This window comes from Pseudorca crassidens, chromosome 4, assembly GCF_039906515.1.
Source record: "Pseudorca crassidens isolate mPseCra1 chromosome 4, mPseCra1.hap1, whole genome shotgun sequence".
Taxonomy (NCBI): Eukaryota; Metazoa; Chordata; class Mammalia; order Artiodactyla; family Delphinidae; genus Pseudorca; species Pseudorca crassidens.
Window position 1 is genome coordinate 134,976,862 of NC_090299.1, and position 19,417 is coordinate 134,996,278.

Genomic DNA, 19,417 nt, shown 5'->3' on the forward strand with positions numbered 1-19,417 from the left:
GGAAACTTCAGTGAGAATTTATGAAAAACATAGGTTCAAATTTTTTGCTTATCTGTTATGCTAAGTCATGTGTCATGAAAAATTTTTTTATTCACAAAATGTGATGGTATAAGCTTTAATTAATATTTACAGAACACTTATAATCTGGTTACTCACTTTATTGGTATTATGTTTTTCATATCTGATTGATTTAGGAACTGGATTTTAATATCTGAGGATTTTTGTTTCATAGCTTAGTGGTTAAGAGCTCATGACTCCAAATCCTGGCTGGGCCACTTACTCTGTATATAATCTTGGGCAAATTACTTAACCTCCATTTTGCCAAGGGTTAACAGCTCTTAAGAGATGTTATTTGCATTAAGTGAGATAAAGGATGGAAGGTGCATTACACAGACTCTGGCACATAGTAGACTTTTACTTAATGCTAATCATCATTATCATCCTTGTTGGTTTCACTCAACAAGATAGGTCTTCAGATACTTTCAAACTTTAATCTCTAATTTTAACACTACATTTTTGAACTTATAAAAAATTAGTTTCTGTATATCACTTCTTATCCATCTTTGAAATGGAAATGTGATGGCTTTCTTATAAAGGATCTATGTTTTTTATTTTTTTAAATTTTAATTAATTAATTTAAAAACTATCTTTTTTTTTTTTTAAGATAATTATGTTGCGTTGCCATCTTGAACGAGGACAACTGCTTTATTTATTTATTTTGCTGCATCACGCAGCTTGCAGGATCTTAGTTCCCCAACGAGGGATCAAACCGGGGTCCACAGCAGTGGAAGCACTGGGTCTTAACCACTGGACTGCCAGGGAATTTCCCAAGGGAATCTATGTTTTTTAAAATGATTTTGTGGGCAGTAATTGATGTTTGCCAGTTTTTTTCAAGATGGACAGGATTAAGTGCTATATGATCATATTGTTTTTATTTATATCAAAGCATAAGGCATTTAAGGAAAAGGACCATAAATTGATCTATCCACACACTAAATGAAATGAACAGTTTTCTTTTGCACTTCATGCTTTCTAAAAATAGTCAGTCTCCTGGTTTATCTTACATATCTCTTTGTCCAAATAAGCATTTAAGGTCATGATCTAGGAAGAAATCATCTGTGAGATTTGAGACTAAAAATCAGGCCTCAAGTGGAAATGATACAAAAATGGAAAGGAATCATAGTGCATCATCATGGGTGGACATTTTTAGGCAGAGACTCATTAGTAATTTTACTGACTGGCTCAACTCACCAAATTATTCAAGAATCTGGAATAATGGAGGGAAACCAATCAAGCTTGATTGATTAAGGCCAGTTGATCAGCCTTCTCCTACTTCAAAGCCATTATAATAGAATATTGTTTAAAATTTGATTACCCATAATCTTACCATGTTTTTCAATATTTTAAAATTCAACCAAAATTTGTTGAGTATTACTAGGAGCAAAGCCTCATTCCTGATGCTATGGGGAAACTGTTATCCTCACGGAGCTTATAGTCTGCTCCCAGGAGGTAACGTGGAAAGAAATACCAGCTCTACAGGGCAGAGTGAAAGAAGTGCTATGAAAAATGTAGTTCCAAAGTATGTGGAAGAGCCATTCATTTTAACTGGAAGGATCTGGGAAGGCTTTTAATTAAAAGGTGACATTCAAGCCTTAAAGGCGGAATAGAATTTGAGGCAAAGGATTGTTCTGTAGGTATTTTAGGCCATGAAAACAATGTCAGTAAAGGTGAAAAGAGGTGAAAGCAAGTATATATATAGGAAGCAGCAGCAGTGCCCAGTGCCTGAAGCAAGGGACTCATGGATTGGTGTGGAGAGTCAAAGACAGAAAAGGCAGTTTGGAAACAAATCTTAAAAAGACTTTGAATCATGTTATGGAGTTGGGTTTCATTCAGTAGACAGTGGGAAGCTAGTGAACATTTTGGGGGAGGGGAAGAATTTTATCTGACCCATGTTCTTGCTGGTATTATTACCTGCAAAGAATTAGGGAGATGAGAGATTCTAGGCAAGGAAAACAGATATAATAACCAAAAATTCCAAGTTATTAGGAATATTATATGGCAGGCATTGATAGACTAATTATTGTATTAAGTAATATGATTATTATAATATACTAACATATTAATGATATAGGTGCTTTGTAGGATTTACTTAATTTTTACAAGCACCCTGGCATGTGAGAAATATAATCTTTATTTTAGAGATGAAGACATGGGAGGGTTAGAAAGATTAATTGCTCAAGGTCATATAGGTCATAGGTAGTGGGGCTTGAAATGAGGTGATGGAAAAAAATTTGATTCAGAGCAACTGAGTGTGGGAGGTGAGAGAGACAGAGGGAGAAATTGAAGATGATTCCTACTTGGGTACCTTTAATGAAGGTACGAAGCATAGTCACATAAGTTTGGGATAAGTCAATAAGGAATTCTGCTTTGAAAGATTGGATTTGAGATGTGGGCAGGACAAGCCAGGTAGAAATGTGGAGCTGGTTATTGGAGATAGAAATGTGAAGGTGAAGCAGTCCGGGAGTAATCAGAACATTGGTGAGAGGGACAGCCTTGGGAGAAGGTGTAGAACAGGAGAGGCTGAAGAGAGTGACGTCCATCTAAGAATGGAGAAGGGAGCTGGAGAAGGAATTATCAGAAAGGTTTGGAGAAACCAGAATGTGAAAGAGTAGTGAACAAGCAGTCACGGGTGGGGAGAACTTCAGAAATTGTGGGTGGTAAACAGGTCATTTATTGCTCACCAGAGAGGGAAGAGTGTGGGGATTCTTGCTTTATTTGGGAAGTAGAAGTCCATGGGTAGTTTATGAAAAAACAAAACCAAAAACAATTTTAGTGGAGTGGAATGATCAGGAATTGAGTGTTAGGGGCTGAGGAAGGAATGGGTGGTAAAGAAACCTGATGGGCTCCAAGGGTTCGAGGGACTTTTTTAAAATTAGGATGCGGGGAGCCCTTAAGCTAAGGGAAAAGGACAGTGGAGAGATTTCTAAGAGTGGAGGATAATTTATTGGCTTTAATTTTAAAGTGAAATCGAAAGATGACCAGAGGACAGACAGAGACTCTGGCAAAGGAAAAGAATAAGGTTTTTCCCCCCTATGACAGAAAAGGAATGAGAAGAGAAAAAAATGGGTGGTTATACCAAGAAAAAGTGTGACCTAATGGGGAAAAGCTGAGAAAATTATTTTCTGAAAATCTATTTCTCAGAGAGACCTTATTGGCCTTCTACATGTTTTGTATTTCCAAAGAGCCCCGTACTTATCCTTTAAAACATTCATCACACTTACAATTACTTGCTCAGCATCTGCTTCCACCACTAGATTTCAGTCTACTCTTTTAAGAGGTCAGTCGGCATGTCTGTCTTGTTCCCTGCTGAACCTCCAGTGTATAGAAGAAACTGTATGCCTGGTGCATAGTAAATGCTCAAAAGAGATTTGATGCGTTAATACTGGTTGATGCCATAGATTCTGTATCTCTCCCTCTGTCTCTCTCAGCGGTGCTGAAAAACCTGACCCACAATAAACACTTGACAGATACTTGCTAAATGAATGGTTCTTGTCACTGAAATAGGAAGTAAGTTCATTAATTGAGATAATAATAATGAAAACATTTTGAGTTCTCCCTGTGTGCTAGACACTAGATTAAGTAATTATATATTGGCTACTGTAACAAAGAAACCACAGAGTTTCAGTGGTTTACATAGTAAAAGTTTCTTTCTTACTCAGTAACACTACACAATGGCTGCTCCTGATGGGCAGGCAGCTCTCCTCCTTTTAGAGACCCAGGCTCTTTCCATCTTCCAGCTCCACCATCTCTTAGGCCTTTGCCTGCAGACTGGGGAAGAGGATGAGAATGTGGCTGCACAGAGATGCAAATAGTTAGCAAGCCACTTTCTAGGGACAGAAATGGGAACATGAATTTTGATGGACACTTAGCCATCTCTTCCACACATTTTTTTTTTTTTTTTTTTTTTTACCATTTACAATAGCCCAGTGAAGGAGGTACCATTATTATCTCCATTTTACAGATAAGACTACTGAGGCTTAGACCTGTCCCAAAACAATAAGGTTCTAATTTGAGATTCAAACTCATGTCCCTCTGACTCCATAGCCCATTCTAAACCATTAGACCTTTGTTTCTCAGGTGGAAGTGATTTTGTTCCCAAGGTACAAGGGGACATTTGGCAATGTCTGTAGACTTTTTTTTGTGGGGTGGCGTGGCAGGTGGGTAGGTATTACTGGCATCTAGTAGGTAGAAGCCAGGTATGCTGCTCAATATCTTAGAATGTATAGGACCTCCCCCACTCCCATCGTACACACACAAAACCAAAAGTTATCAGGCCCCAAATGTCACTAGTGCCAAGGTTGAGAAATTCAGCACCAGACAGTATACTACCCACGATGGTAGAAGGTCAAGTATAGGTTAAGACATGATTGAAAAAATTAGGAACAGCTGCTGTGAGGAATAAGCTACAGTTCATTATGAAAGGCTATGAAGGATTGGCAAAGAGCAGAAGGCTGCTGGTGGTTGTCAAATGCAGAAGAAGGTAAGTGGCTCTGTTATTTTTCTATCAGCTACTTGGCATTTCTGGAACTTGATAGTACTTTTAAAGAAGTAAGTGATCTGTACTGGGTGAAAAACTTACCTTTTAAACCATTTTATTTCTGAACTCAGGGAGACCAGACTCGTCCTTTTATCACATCCAGTCCTACAAATGGGGCTAAATCCACTGCAGAAGGCTGGCTCTCTGAAAACCCATATGACCCGAATTATGGTGACGTACATTTTTATGACTATGTTGGTGATTGCTGGAATTGGAAAATTTTCCCCAAAGCTCGATTTGTATCTGAATATGGATATCAGTCCTGGCCTTCCTTCAGTACATTAGAGAAGGTAAGCCATCTTTGATTTCCCAGTGATTCAGAATGGTAGGCCATGGGTGTATGTCACTTCCTTAACAGTGGTTCAGAAAGTCAAATGAAACCTACTTCTTATTTAAATGGAAGTGTAGGAAGAAGTAATAGAAAAGAACTTTTTAGGGCTTCCCTGGTGGCGCAGTGGTCGAGAGTCCGCCTACCGATGCAGGGGACACGGGTTCGTGCCCTGGTCCGGGAAGATCCCACGTGCCGCGGAGCGGCTGGGCCCGTGAGCCATGGCCGCTGAGCCTGCGCGTCCGGAGCCTGTGCTCCGCAACGGGAGAGGCCACAACAGTGAGAGGCCCGCGTACCAAAAAAAACAAAAGAACTTTTTATCCTTAACCTTTGGGGTACTAAACTCTTGTAGTCATCATTTGGGGGATTATAACTTTTCTATATTGCTTTTAATTATGTTCCGTCAAGAGTATTCAAAAATTAAATGGAAGCCGGTGATTACTGAAGGCTGAGTTATTATCACATGTGAAAATTACTCTCACTTACTACTTTCTATGTGTCCTGCAACTGTTTTATTACTTACAGATATTCAGAACTGGATAGTTTGCTACAATAAGAGAAATGAATGTGATAAATAAACCTTTGTCTGATGTTATCGTGTTATCGTGTTATCGTGTTATTTTCTCCCCCTTCTTCCTCCTCTTCCGTTTTCTTCATGTTGGTGTATTTGATTTTCAGTGTGACACTTCACTTTCTCTATTCCTAAAGATTCCGTTTTGTAGATGGATTGTTTCAGACTTGTGTTTTTTTTTTTTTTAACAGCTTTATTGAGACATAACTCACTGGCCATACAATGTACTCATGTAATGTGTACAGTTTAATGGTTTTCAGTATATTCACAGAGTTGTGCAGCCATCACCATGATCTAATTTTAGAATATTTACATCACCTCAAAGAAACTGTACCCTCTGTATTAGCAGTCACTCCCCGCTCTCTCTGTCCCTCCCATCCCAGATCTAGGCACCACTAATCTGCTCTGTGTGTCTGTATTTTTGCCTGTCCTGTACATTTCTTATAATTGGGATCATAACATATGTGATCTTTTGAGAATGGCTTCTTTCACCCAGCATAAAGTTCTCAAAAGTCATCCATGTTGTATCATGAACTAGTATGTCTTTCTTTTATATTGCTGAATAATATTCCATTGAATGGATAAAGCACATTTTGTTTATGCGTTCTTCAGTGGATATACATTTGTGTTATTCCCCATTTTTGGCTCTTATGAATAATGCTGCTGTTAACATCTGTGTACCTGTTTTTGTGTGAACATATGTTTTCCATTCTATTAAGTATATACCTAGGAGTGCAATTGCTGTGTCGTATGGTAACTCTATGTTTAATATTTAATATTCCAAGGAATTGCCAAACTGTTTTCCATAGTGGCTGCACCATTTTACATTCCCACCAGCAATGCACAAGGGTTTCAATTTCTCCACATCCTCGTCAACACTTGTTATTCCCCATTTTTGTTTTTTTTTTTACATTTCCTGGAAATTTACATTTACAGGAAATTTGTATTTATTTGATGGCTGATCATGTTGAATATCTTTTTATGTGCTTGTTGGCTCTTTATATATCTTCCTTGGAAAAATATCTGGAGAAATAAAAAGTAGGCAAAAATCCTTTGCCTACTTTTTAATTGGATTGTCTTTTTATTATCGGGTTGTAAGAGTTTGTTGTCAGAGCTTACAAAAAACATATCATCTATATGTCCATGATATAGGTGGTATTTTTTTAAATAGCGATATGATTTGCAAACATTTTCTCCCTATTAGTGGGTTGTCTTTTTACTTACTCGATAGTGTCATTTAAAGCACAAAATTTTATTTATTTATTTATTTATTTGGTTGCGTCGGGTCTTAGTTGCGGCATGTGGGCTCCTTAGTTGCGGCAGGCGGACTCCTTGGTGTGGCACGTGGGCTCCTTATTTGTGGCATGCAAACTCTTAGTTGTGGCATGCATGTGGGATCTAGTTTCCCGACCAGGGATCAAACCTGGGCCCCCTGCATTGAGAGCATGGAGTCTTAACTGCTGTGCCACCAGGGAAGTCCCAAAAGCACAAAATTTAAAATTTTGAAGCCCTACTTATCAATCTTCTCTTTTATTGCTTGTGCTTTGGTGTTGTGTCTAAGAAGCCATTGCCTAACTTAAGATCACAAACGTTTACTCCTGTGCTGTCTTTTAGTTTTAGCTCTTACATGGTCTATTTTGAGTTAATTATTTTGTATGGTGTGAGGTAGATGTCCAGTTTTGGACAGCCAATTGTCCCAACACCATTTCTGAAAACATTATTCTTTCCCTAATTGAATTCTCTTGACCCTTTTGTCAAAAATCAATTGACCATAAATGTTAATGTTTATTTCTGGATTCTCAGTTCTGTTCCATTGTGTATGTCTATTTTATATTAGTATCCACTGTCATCATTATTATACTGTTGTAGTAAGTTTTGAAAGCTGGATGTGTCAGTTCTCCAACCTTGTTCCTCTTTCCAAGATTGTTTTGACTGTTTTGGGTGCCTTGCATTTCCGTATGAATTTTAGGATCACCTTGCTAGTTTCTGTAAAAAAGTCAGCTGGAAAAAAAAAAGTCAGCTGGAAAAAAAAAAGTCAGCTGGGATTTTGATGGGGATTGTGTTGAATCTGTAGATCAGTTTGCAAAGAATTGCCATCTTAACAATATTAAGTCTTCTGATTCATGAACATGTGATGTCATCTTTAATTTCTTTCATACTATTTTGTAGTTTTCAGTGTATAAGTCATATACTTCTTTGGTTAAATTTATTCCTAAATATTTTTTGGTGCTATTGTAAATGGAATTATTTTCTTAATTTTATTTTCAGATTGTTTATTGTAGTGTCTAAATATACAATTGATTTTTGTATATTGAACTTATATTCTGCAACCTTGTAGAACTCATTTATTAGCTCTAATGGTTTTTTGTTTTTTGGGTTATGTGTGTGTGAATTCTTTATGTATAAGAGCATGTCATCTGCAGATAGAGGTAACTTTACTTTTTCCTTTCCAATCTAGATGCCTTTTGTTTACTTTTCTTGCCTAATTGCCCTGGTTAGAACCTCCAGTACAGTATAGAAGTGGTGAGAACAGATAACCTTTTCTCACTCCTTTTCTCAGGGAGATTCCTGTTTTTAGGGAAAAAGCCTTTTTATCATTTAGTATGATATTAACTGTAGGTTTTTCATAGATGCCCTTTTATTCCTAGTTTGTTGCCTGCTTGTATCATAAAAGGGTGTTGGATTTTTGTCAAATGCTTTTTCTTCATCTATTGAAATAATCGTGTAGTTTTCCCCCTTCTGCATCACTTGTGTGAAGTAACCACAAAAAAAGTTTTAAGAGAATTTAAAAATCTTCCTCAATCTCACCACCTGAACACAACTGTTCTTCTACATTGAAGTTATATTGTATTTTTAACTTTAATAAGTAATGCCATAACCTTAGTTCTACCCCTTGTTTTTTTATTACTCCCATATTGTGGACCCAATCTTTTGGGAACACTGTTGTTTCAAAGTGAAAGAAGATGCAGTTCAGTATCCTGACTCAGGTAGGAACAAGTGCTGAGAATGGAAAAGAAGGAATGAAAGAAGCAAAAATATTTACTGAGCAGATTTCTGTACCAGGTACATCATTTAACAATAATCCAGCCCTGAGGCCCAGAGGGAAATCAATATATATTGATATATATATAGTGAGAGTTCAGTCAATGTCCCTAGATTGTAAGTAGCATATCTGTATTCAGGCTTATTGTCTGACTCCAGAATTGATCTATTTTCTTTTCACTACATTTCAGGAAGATGAGTGTTAGGAATTGCTAAACCTTTTTTAAAAAAATCTATAAGCATTTCTATTCACCTCTCGAAAATAATGGAATTCCCATGTTTTTGTGAAATGCCCGATGACATTCAAAGATGCTAAACACTATATTTTAAAATAGGGAAAGATAAAGATAAGTCCTGTTTATTATGAACCCTTGATTTGATTGTTGCCTCTTTTCGAACTACATTGCTTAGTGGAGAATTTGAGTAGGTGTTGGGAAAAGAAAACCTTTACGTAAAATCTTCATTTTTTTTTTCATGCATTCAGCAAATATATTAAAATGTCTTTCTCTGGTTGGGATACATTACTTCTTCGTAAAATAATCATATTTTCAACAGGTGATCATCAATATACAGCAATAGAAAGATTGGGTTTTGGAATGAACAGATCAGGATTTGAATACTAGAACTTCCACACACTAGCTATACTGCCTTGAAAAGATTATTCATTCTTTTTGAATTTCAGTGTTCTCATCTGTAAATTGGGGTTAATAGTAGTAGATACTTCAAGGAGTATTTGTGTACATGTGTGCACATGCAGGTATGCATGTGTGCATGTGATGGTGTGTAAACATTAAGTTAATTAATACATTGAAACACTTAGCACAGTTCTTGACACGTAGTGATGAGCCCATAAAATGTAAGCTATTGTTACTATTAATATAGGCAATGCTAGTCACATGGTTTATACGAAGCTAGACTGCACTAATTAGCTTTGGATCTTGGGCAAATTACTTAACCTTTCTGTGCCTGGTTTTCTCATCTGTAAAATAGGGTGATAATAGTACCCACTCATGGGGTTGTTATGATGATTAAATGAGTTAATATTCTTAAAGCAATTAGAGCCTTATCTGACACTTTCTTTTTTTTGCTGTACATGGGCCTCTCACTGTTGTGGCCTCTCCCGTTGCGGAGCAACAGGCTCCGGACGCGCAGGCTCAGCAGCCATGGCTCACAGGCCTAGCCGCTCCGCAGCATGTGGGATCTTCCTGGCCCGGGGGCATGAACCCATGTTCCCTGCATCGGCAGGCGGACTCTCAACCACTGCGCCACCAGGCAAGCCCCATTATCTGACACTTTTTAATTCCTCTGGTAACATTGTTATAGCTGAAATTTACAAGAATTTCAAACCACAGCTATCAGAAGGTAGAAAGCTTCCCACATAACAGATCAGCTTTATGATTATGGGATACATTCAAATTATTAGCAGCCACAGGGCTGACTGGCCAGGAGATGTGTTTCAGATTTTGAAAAGGAAGAAGCGTGGAAAGAAGGGAAGACTATTGCTAAAGGTTTGCGCATCTCAAATGTGTACAAGATGACTGTAAATAGTACACCTCTGTTTCAAATAAATAATAGAAGTAATTGGTGTTCTCTAAACTGTCTGGTGGTAACATTTTCGAAAACTAAATACAATTTGGAAAAACTACCACATTAAATATGGCTAATGTATGTTGCTTATATTTTGGTATAAATCAATTCCTAAAGAATAACTTTTTCCTTTTAAGGTGATTGGTCTGTGCATTGCATGATTACTGAGAATTCTAAGTCATATTTTATGAACAGGGATTATTAAGCTTCCTAATTTTCATGGTTTTTTGAGGGTGGAGTGGAATATGTTTTTTCAAAGTGTCTGATATTAAAACTCTGATATTTTCAGATGTAGCCAGCAATTGTCTTATATCTTTGTCAAATGCTAACAGTTCATTAAATCATAGGGCCTAGAAGCCAGAATTATTGCTTTTTTTTTCTCCTGTAGAAGGTACACTACTAACCTGTGTGGTATTTGTGTTTATTTATTTATTTATTTTTGTTTTTTACTTGACCTGATGATAGCTTCTCAAAGGAAAAGAAAGATTCTGTAAGTTAAAAAAAAAAAGATTTATTATTAGGGGAAAGAAGTATCATTGTTTGGTTTGTATCTTCAACTATATCAAAATTAAACATGTGTATATATCAAATATATTTAGTAATCACTGAGAAGCAAATGAGCAAGTGCTAAGCATTTACCATTTTACTAGTGATATTTTATTACTGTTAAAGAACTGACAGTTTTAAAAGAATGTTGATTTCAGTTCATTATTCAGTTTTGACAGTTTATTTACTTCGATAAAATGACCTTTTAAAATGCACATAACAAATATTTAAAAAAACAAGAAAAATGGTTTTTTTTAAAAAAATTATTTATTTATATTTGGCTGCGTTGGATCCTCACTGTGCACGGGCTTTCTCTAGTTGCGGTGAGGGGGAATTCCTCTTCATTTCGGTGCGCAGGCTTCCCATTGCAGTGGCGTCTCTTGTTGCGGAGCACAGGCTCTAGGCACGTGGGCTTCAATAGTTGTGGCTCGCAGGCTCTAGAGCGCAGGCTCAGTAGTTGTGGTGCATGGGCTTAGTTGTTCCACAGCATGTGGGATCTTCCCAGACCAGGGCTCGAACCTGTGTGCCCTGCATTGGCAGGTGGATTCTTAACCACTGCGCCACCAGGGAAGCCCCAAGAAAAATGTTTTGATGAGACAAGACTTTTGATGGCAATACCAAAATGTAACTTTCTAGGTTTGAATAAGGCTAGTCTTTCACTAATAACAAGTATGATGGCAAAAACGTGTGAAATTAGAGTCACAACAAACGTCGAGCTCTTTTCCAGTGTGTAGTACTTTTCAAGTTTGTCAGGAGTATGGAGAAAAGTAGTTTCACTCCTAACTTCCCAATCTGAACCTCTTATTCTTTACTTGAAAGGTTTCATCTAAAGAGGACTGGTCTTATGAAAGCAAATTTGCACATCATAGACAACATTTCACAGATGGTAACTATAAAATGCTTCACCAGGCTGAGCTTCATTTCAAACTCCCCCAAAGTGCAGATCAATTACGCAAGTTCAAAGACACTATTTACCTTACTCAGGTAAGCCATTTTTATTCTGGGCTTCAACAGCTACCTGCAGTTAACATAAAGAGATCCTGTAGATTTTATAAGCCTTTTGTGGTGAAAAATATTCAGGTTTTCATTTTGCTGATTAAAAAAAATTATCTGCTTCAGAATGGGTATTTGATGACATATAGGACTTGAAATAGTTAATTTTTGGCATTTGTCTCTCTTACAAGGACAGCTCACAAAGTTCTACAACAAATTGTGCATTAAAATCTTCCCTAGCTCAAGATTACTATCAAGGTTCAGTAATTAAGTCAGTAGCATTTGCCAAGGAAAAAATGGGACAATGGAACACAATGGAGTCCAGAAACAGACTCATGTATGATATAGTCACCTGATTTATGGTCACAATGCCACTGCAATCCTGTGGGAAAAGATAGTCTTATCAATAAACAGTACTATATCAAGTGGGTATCTTTATGGGAAATAAATGAACTGTGACTCCATATACAAAAATTAATTTGATTAGTGATCACACACTCAATTGGGAAAGGTAATACAATAAAGTTTCTAGGAGAAAACATAGGAGAATAGCTTCATGACCTTGGCATACACAGATGATTTCTTAAACAGAACATAAAAAATACAGACTATGAAAGAAAATAATGATAAATTGGACTTCATTAAAATTATGGACTTTTGTATATCAAAGGCACCATTAAGAGAGAGAAAATGCAAGCCACAGATTGGGGAACAGTATTTGTAGTACATATGTCTGACAAAAGATTTGTATTTAGAATAAAGAACTTCTATAAAGCAATAAGAAAAAAGACAGATAACCTGTTAAAAAATGGACAAAAACCTTGAACAGGCACTTCATCAGAGAAGATAACCAGATGGTCAGGAAGTTTATGCAAATATGCTCAATTTCATTCTTAATCCAGGAAATGCAAATTAGCCATGCCGGGATACTCCTACACACTATGTACACAATGTAATTTTAGCAGAATGGCTAAAATTAGAAAGATTGACAATACCAACTATTGGTGAGGAGGTGGGACAGCTGGGACTTTTAGACATTGTTAGTAGGAGTGGAAATTTGTTTAAACAGTTTGGAAAATCTTATGGCAGTTTCTACCCAAGTTAAACATTTGCTTTCTTCATGAATCAGCATTTCTACTCTTAGCTAGGTACCCAAGAAAAAGGAGTGCATACGTCTGCCAACAGACATCTAAAATAATGTTCATTGCAGCTTTACTCATAATAGCCCCAAACTGGTAACAACCTAAATGTTCTTTAACAGAAGAATTTACAAACAAATTGTGGAATATTTATACAATGGAATACTCCACAACAATAAAAAAGAATGAACCACTGCTATCAGCTTCAGCCTTGAAGAATATTGTAGACATTATGTTGAGCAAAAGAAACATTGTAGTTTCACTATAGACAAAATGAATCCAGATGATATAGAACAAGTTAATGGTAACCACTCTTGTGGAGGAAGATGGTGCATTCTGATTAGGAAAGGGTACAAGGAAGCTCTGGCCTGCTAAAAAAGTTTTGTATCTTGATCTGGGTACTGGTTACATGGGTGTATACATATGTTAAAATTCACTGAGTTGTACACTTAAGATCTGTTCATATTATATTGTGTACCTTAGTAGATTATTTTTAAGCAGCTCTACTGACATATAATTGACATGCCATAAAATTCACTTGTTTTAAGTGTACAATCAAGTGATTTTTAGTATATTTATTGAGTCATGCGACCATCACCATAATACAACTTTCGATCACTTCTGACACTCCAAAAAGATCCCTCTTGCCCATTTTTTAAAAATAAATTTATTTATTTATTTATTAATGTTTAAATTTTTGGCTGCATTGGGTCTTCATTGCTGCGCACGGGCTTTCTCTAGTTACGGCGAGCGGGGGCTACTCTTCATTGCAGTGCACAGGCTTCTCATTGCGGTGGCTTCTCTTGTTGCGGAGCACGGGCTCTAGGCAGATGGGCTTTATTAGTTGTGGCACACAGGATCTGTAGTTGTGGTGCACAGGCTCAGTAGTTGTGGTGCACGGGCTTAGTTGCTCTGTGGCATGTGGGATCTTCCCGGACCAGGGTTCGAGCCTGTGTCCCCTGCATTGGCAGGCGGATTCTTAACCACTGCGCCACCAGGGAAGTCCCCCCTCTTGCCCATTTGTAATCACTCTCCTTTCTCACTTTCAGTCCCAGGCAAACATTAATTTGCTTTCTGTTTCTATAGATTTTACTTGTCTCAACATTTCATATAACTGGAATCATATAATATGTGATCTTTGGTATGTGGCTTCTTTCACCAAGCATAATGTTTTTGAAGTTCTTCCATGTTATAGCCATATATCTGTGCTTCATTTCTCTTTCTTGCTAAGTAATATTCTGTTGTGTGGCTATATCATGTTTTACTTATCTATTCATCAGTTGATGGACATTTGGATTATTTCCAGTTTTTGACTATTATGAATAACACTGCTATGAATATTTGCATACACGTCTTTGTACCTATATTTTCATTCCTCTTGAGTAGAAATATATGAGTGAAATTGCTGAGCTATATGATAAATTTTTTTTGTTTTTTTTTTTTTGCGGTACGCAGGCCTCTCACTGCTGTGGCCTCTCCCGTTGCGGAGCACAGGCTCCGGACGCGCAGGCTCAGCGGCCGTAGCTCACGGGCCGCTCCGCAGCATGTGGGATCTTCCCAGACAGGGGCACGAACCCGTGTCCCCTGCATCAGCAGGCGGACTCTCAACCACTGTGCCACCAGGGAAGCCCTATATGATAAATTTATGTTTAACTTTTAAAGAAAATATTGACCTGAATCTTGGATAGTATTTTTATCTTAATGTTTACAATTTATATATTTTTTCAGACATGACCAATTTATTGAGAAAATTCAAATTTCAGTTTGGCGAAGTATAACCAGGGGCAGAGTTTGGGATAATCATTTCATTGGCGGCAACTACATTTTCTAGAGCTAATTGGCCATGGGGTAGTATCTGAAGGAAAGAAAACAAAACTTAAAAAAATAATTTAAATTATTGGGTGGGTGATAAACATACATATTTACAGAGGAAACCAAACACAAACAACCAGCTTACACAACTGAGGCGTGAGAAATGCTGTTGCTAGTAGAAACCCTTTATTCCATTTAGTTTGACAGACATTAAACACCTGATTTGTTCCAGACAGTGGGCTAGCTGCCAGGGTTGAGGTGGAAGCACAAAAATCACCAAGACGTCATCCCTGTCCTTAAGAAGTTTACAACAGCACATGTAAAAAGGAGGGCTACTGGTGAAATGCCAAAAAACTGCTCAAAAAACCTGGAGGGAGGAGAGTTTACCTTTACGTCTCAGTAGAGGTTGAGGTCGGGACCCTCTTAAATTAGGTGGTGTGGGTGAGGCCGGGGGTAGCATGCCACCGAGTAAAGAAAACTCTGGTGTCTAAGCATGTCTTGGCAACAGGAAATAGTCTAGTTCCTCCACAGCCTTCAGTGTGTGAGAGGGGAAGGGATATTCAAAGGTATTTAGTTTTATTTGAATCCCTCTCATCATTAGAACACTATAAGAGGTTGACAAGGAAGTGAAAAATGATTAAAAAAACCCACACATCCAAGTTTGAAGAGGCACGGACATAGACGGGAAATACCATTTCATAGTTTTAGTGTAAACTCAACTGCTTGTGTATATCCATTTAGTAGCTTAAGTAAAACCATCAAAAGGGGAAAAAACTCCACTGGCAGCACCACGGTTCATCATGGCAGAACATGGTCTCTCCTGTTAGACTATAAAGCTAGCTTTGGCTACTGCCAATGGTGGATGTAAGGGCACAATGGAAATTAAGTTCACTTTTAGTTTACAAACTAAAGTCTGTAAACATTTCCACCTTAACTGCACGTAGATGACAAAGAAGGCTTGAAAGAGAGAATTTGGGGAGAGAGATGAAGTCTTTGTAGGCTAACTGAACTAAAAATGACTTGGGATGCTGTATCTCCTATTTAAAAAATACAGGATGAGCAAGTCTGAATAATAGTTTGCTATGTGTATAACATACACCTCAAAAAAGAATTCTAACACAACATACTACTAAGCAAACATCACAGTTTCTGCTTTTGCAATTTACACAAATTGCCTGAATTTTAATACTTTAGGGAACCTTTACAAACACAACATACAACAAATTGTAATATTATGCATCACCCTTAACTTCAGAAAGTTTGGCTTGTATTATTTTATCTCAAAGGAAAACTAATGTTTATAATGTCATTTCCTGTGGAATTAATTCATCACCCATTTTAAAAACTAATGTTTAGAAAAGAAGCTTCCCTGTAAGGTAAATTGGAATGCAAACACCTGCCAGGCTTTGATGAAATAAAAATAAACAACTTATATGACCAGCACCTCATAAAACCAAAATCTCCTTTTGAAGTACAAAGTTCAATTCTTCTTGCCCTCTTAGTAAATGCTAACCCTCCCCGATCTAGGAACTGTTCTGGTTTGTTACGTCGTCACATACATACAGTATTTTTTAACATTAAGAAATTCTTGACATGGTACCATAAATAAATAGGTAGTTTTTAAAACCAAAGTGACTCAGAGTACTAGAACAGATATAATAGCACACTAAAATGGTTTAAAAGTAAAATTAAAAAAAAAAAACCTATCATGGTCTTATTAATTCAAATTAAAAATCAAAGATGAAGTATCATTTCAGACCCATATACATCAAGATGCCAGTTCTTATAAAAATGTACTTTAGTTGTAAATGCTAGATATGTAAAAATAAAACAAAAATTTTTAATAGATAGGGAAACCAGTAACTTTTGCCATTAATATTTAAGTTCTTTTAATGTTTTTAATATTAGAGTTGGGGAAAATTCATTAAAGTTAAATGAAATTAATATTAAATTATTTTTATATTTTTATTATATTTCATGAACCTGTGAATACACACACATTAAGACTATTTGAGAACCACTGCTTATTTGTGTGATATTTTTGCTAAACTTGTTTCAAGTTCTGAGAGAGAAGGTAAGAGCCTATTCCCAATCATATGATCTGCAGTAATGTGTTAAACATCACATTTTAATTTTTGCATCTTAGCCTCTGAGAATGTACCAGTTTTTATACAAACTCACGCTCACTCTCATCAGTTTTCTCCTGTATGAAAACACAAAACCCTGGATGGAAGTTGAAACAGAAAACTGTCAGCTAAAAGACTCTTTTTTTGGAAGGTGATAAACTGATGAGAATTTAAAATTTTCAACTATAATATTATCAATTCAGGAAGTTTTTCCTATGTAATATGTAATTTATAAACTTACCTCACAGAATACAAGTTTAAGGATTCTGTTGATATCTGTTCCTTTTAAAGTGTTGCAGTTCATCCTTATTAGTTTTTTGTAGCCAATATTCTATAAAAGTGTCTCAGTTTTGATACATGAAATAGGATGATCCTTATTTGCACACACGTGTGCATGTGTGAACCTTTTCAGCTGTTGTTTTTCCTGCTGGCTTTTCTCCTCCCGGCTGTTCGTTTTATTACCGTTACTTTTTTTTTTTTTTTTTTTTTTTTGCGGTACGTGGGCCTCTCACTGTTGTGGCCTCTCCCGTTGCGGAACACAGGCTCCGGACGCGCAGGCTCAGCGGCCATGGCTCACGGGCCCAGCCGCTCCGCGGCATGTGGGATCCTCCCGGACCGGGGCACGAACCCGCGTTCCCTGCATCGGCAGGCAGACTCTCAACCACTGCGCCACCAGGGAAGCCCTACCATTACTTTATTCTACTTCCCCAAACCGCATTCAAAGAACTAACAGAAATAATTGTTCTTTCTGAACTCATGAGCATCAGAGGTACACAGTCAGGAGCTGGTGTAGAAGTGGGATTATTTATTGGCGGTTTTTGTTGGTGACGGCTTTTGTCTGATCCTTTAAGCATGAGCGTCCTATCAGGCATTGGCTGGGAATTGGACTTGTCCTTGTTGATTCTATCTTGGGACTTCTTGATATACTAGATGGGATCTGAGATGAAAGAAATCAGAATTATGATTTCTTTTGTTGTTTGTTTTCCGTGTTGGACTTTCCTGACTGAGTACAGACAGGAAATGTTAGGGTAACAAGTTTTCTTCCCCTTACTACTTTGATATTAGAACAATCATCTTTCACCTGTGTATAAGAAGTAAAACCTTTCTTTGGTCCATTTTCTCTGTTCCCACTCCCAGCCCCTGATCTTGTTCTCATAATCTGTCATACTGTTCTGAAGAACTTGCCTGTGTGCCACTTTTTAAGACATTCTGTTAAGCAATTTATTTTGTGTGCAACTTTCAGAAAAATCTTGGCAGAGAAAGCTGTGCAGTAAGTTTCTTTACATTTAGATCCTTCCCTAGCTTCTCTTTATCTTACAACCACAAAGGTATCACTTAGGCTCTTACCTCTTTAATTCTTCTAATATTCCAAAATAATCTTGCCCCACCTTTCATTCTCCTACTTTAACCTGTTGTATTGTATTCCAAATAACCTACATACCTAGGCACGCTCTTTTTTTTTTTTTTTACTTCTTTATTGGAGTATAATTGCTTTACAATGGTGTGTTAGTTTCTGCTTTATAACAAAGTGAATCAGTTATACATATACATATGTCCCCATATCTCTTCCCTCTTGCGTCTCCCTCCCTCCCACCCTCCCTATCCCACCCCTCCAGGCGGTCACAAAGCACCGAGCTGATCTCCCTGTGCTATGCGGCTGCTTCCCACTAGCTATCTACCTTACGTTTGGTAGTGTATATCCTCTCTCTCGCTTTGTCACAGCTTACCCTTCCCCCTCCCCATATCCTCAAGTCCATTCTCTAGTAGGTCTGTAAGCACAGTCTCTTCAGCTGTGTCACAAAGACCTCGCTGCTTAGTTTGAGGACTGTCTACACTAACAAATCTGTTGCCAGCGTCCTAGAGAGGAAGCTGGGCTACGGACAGTCGTTACTAACCCCTTAGCTTATAGCCCCCTCTAGTGCTTTCATTTATTCTTCACATATTTGTTGAGCATGTAATGAGGGCTAGAAGTTTGGGATGTCCTTGAGAGACTCAGAGTCTTTAGGGATCCATTTTATCTACCCATGTTGCAAGTTACTTGATCATAAGAACTAAGAAAAAAAAAGCAGGCTCTGCTGTAGGCTCAGGTGTTGATGACACCTGCTACCCTGGAACAGTGTCTTGTTTGGTAAACAGCACTGAGATGTGATGGGGATCCAGGCCATGCTGAGCTTGTAAGTTGGGGGTAGGGTGGGTAAAGGAGGGGAATGAAGGTAAGATTAGTAACATCGTATATTATACACTAGTGTATTATGTTTATATGCTTCACGTAATTTAACAGTCAAACAGACAATTAGCATTCTTTGCGTGTCTACTCAGACACCCGGCCCTGGGGCAGGAAGGTGCCTTGTATACCTTCTCATGTAATCTAACATCTCTAGACATCTCTGTTACTGTTTCCATTTTAGACATGAGGAAACAGAGGCTCAGAAAGGTTAAGTATTTTTCCCAAGTTCTCAGGGCAATGAACGGAGCAGGTTTCTGCTTTTAAAACTATAATATTAAATCTCTTCGCAATTGAGATAAGGGAAATTCTATAACTACTGAGGTGGTTGGTTGAATTATAACATCCATTTTTAACAGTTAAGTAAAGAAGACTTCAGAAATTTGGCACAATAGAGAATATGAACAAAGCCAAAAGTTAATTCTTCGAAAAGATCAACAAAATTGAAAAAC

At 37.4% G+C, this 19,417-nt stretch overlaps 1 protein-coding gene across 3 annotated transcripts in view; it reads left to right on the plus strand.

Moving 5' to 3' along the window:
• The window catches only part of MANBA (mannosidase beta), a 149,736-nt gene that overhangs the window by 68,753 nt on the left and 61,566 nt on the right, over positions 1 to 19,417 (plus strand). For all 3 annotated transcript variants that reach the window (XR_010943172.1, XR_010943171.1, XM_067736853.1), the window contains exons 12-13: positions 4,669 to 4,887; positions 11,491 to 11,655. Coding sequence is in view for 1 of the 3 variants with exons in the window: in XM_067736853.1 (XP_067592954.1) it covers positions 4,669 to 4,887; positions 11,491 to 11,655 (384 nt within the window). In the remaining 2 variants the exon portion in view is untranslated. The remainder of the gene's footprint in view (positions 1 to 4,668; positions 4,888 to 11,490; positions 11,656 to 19,417) is intronic.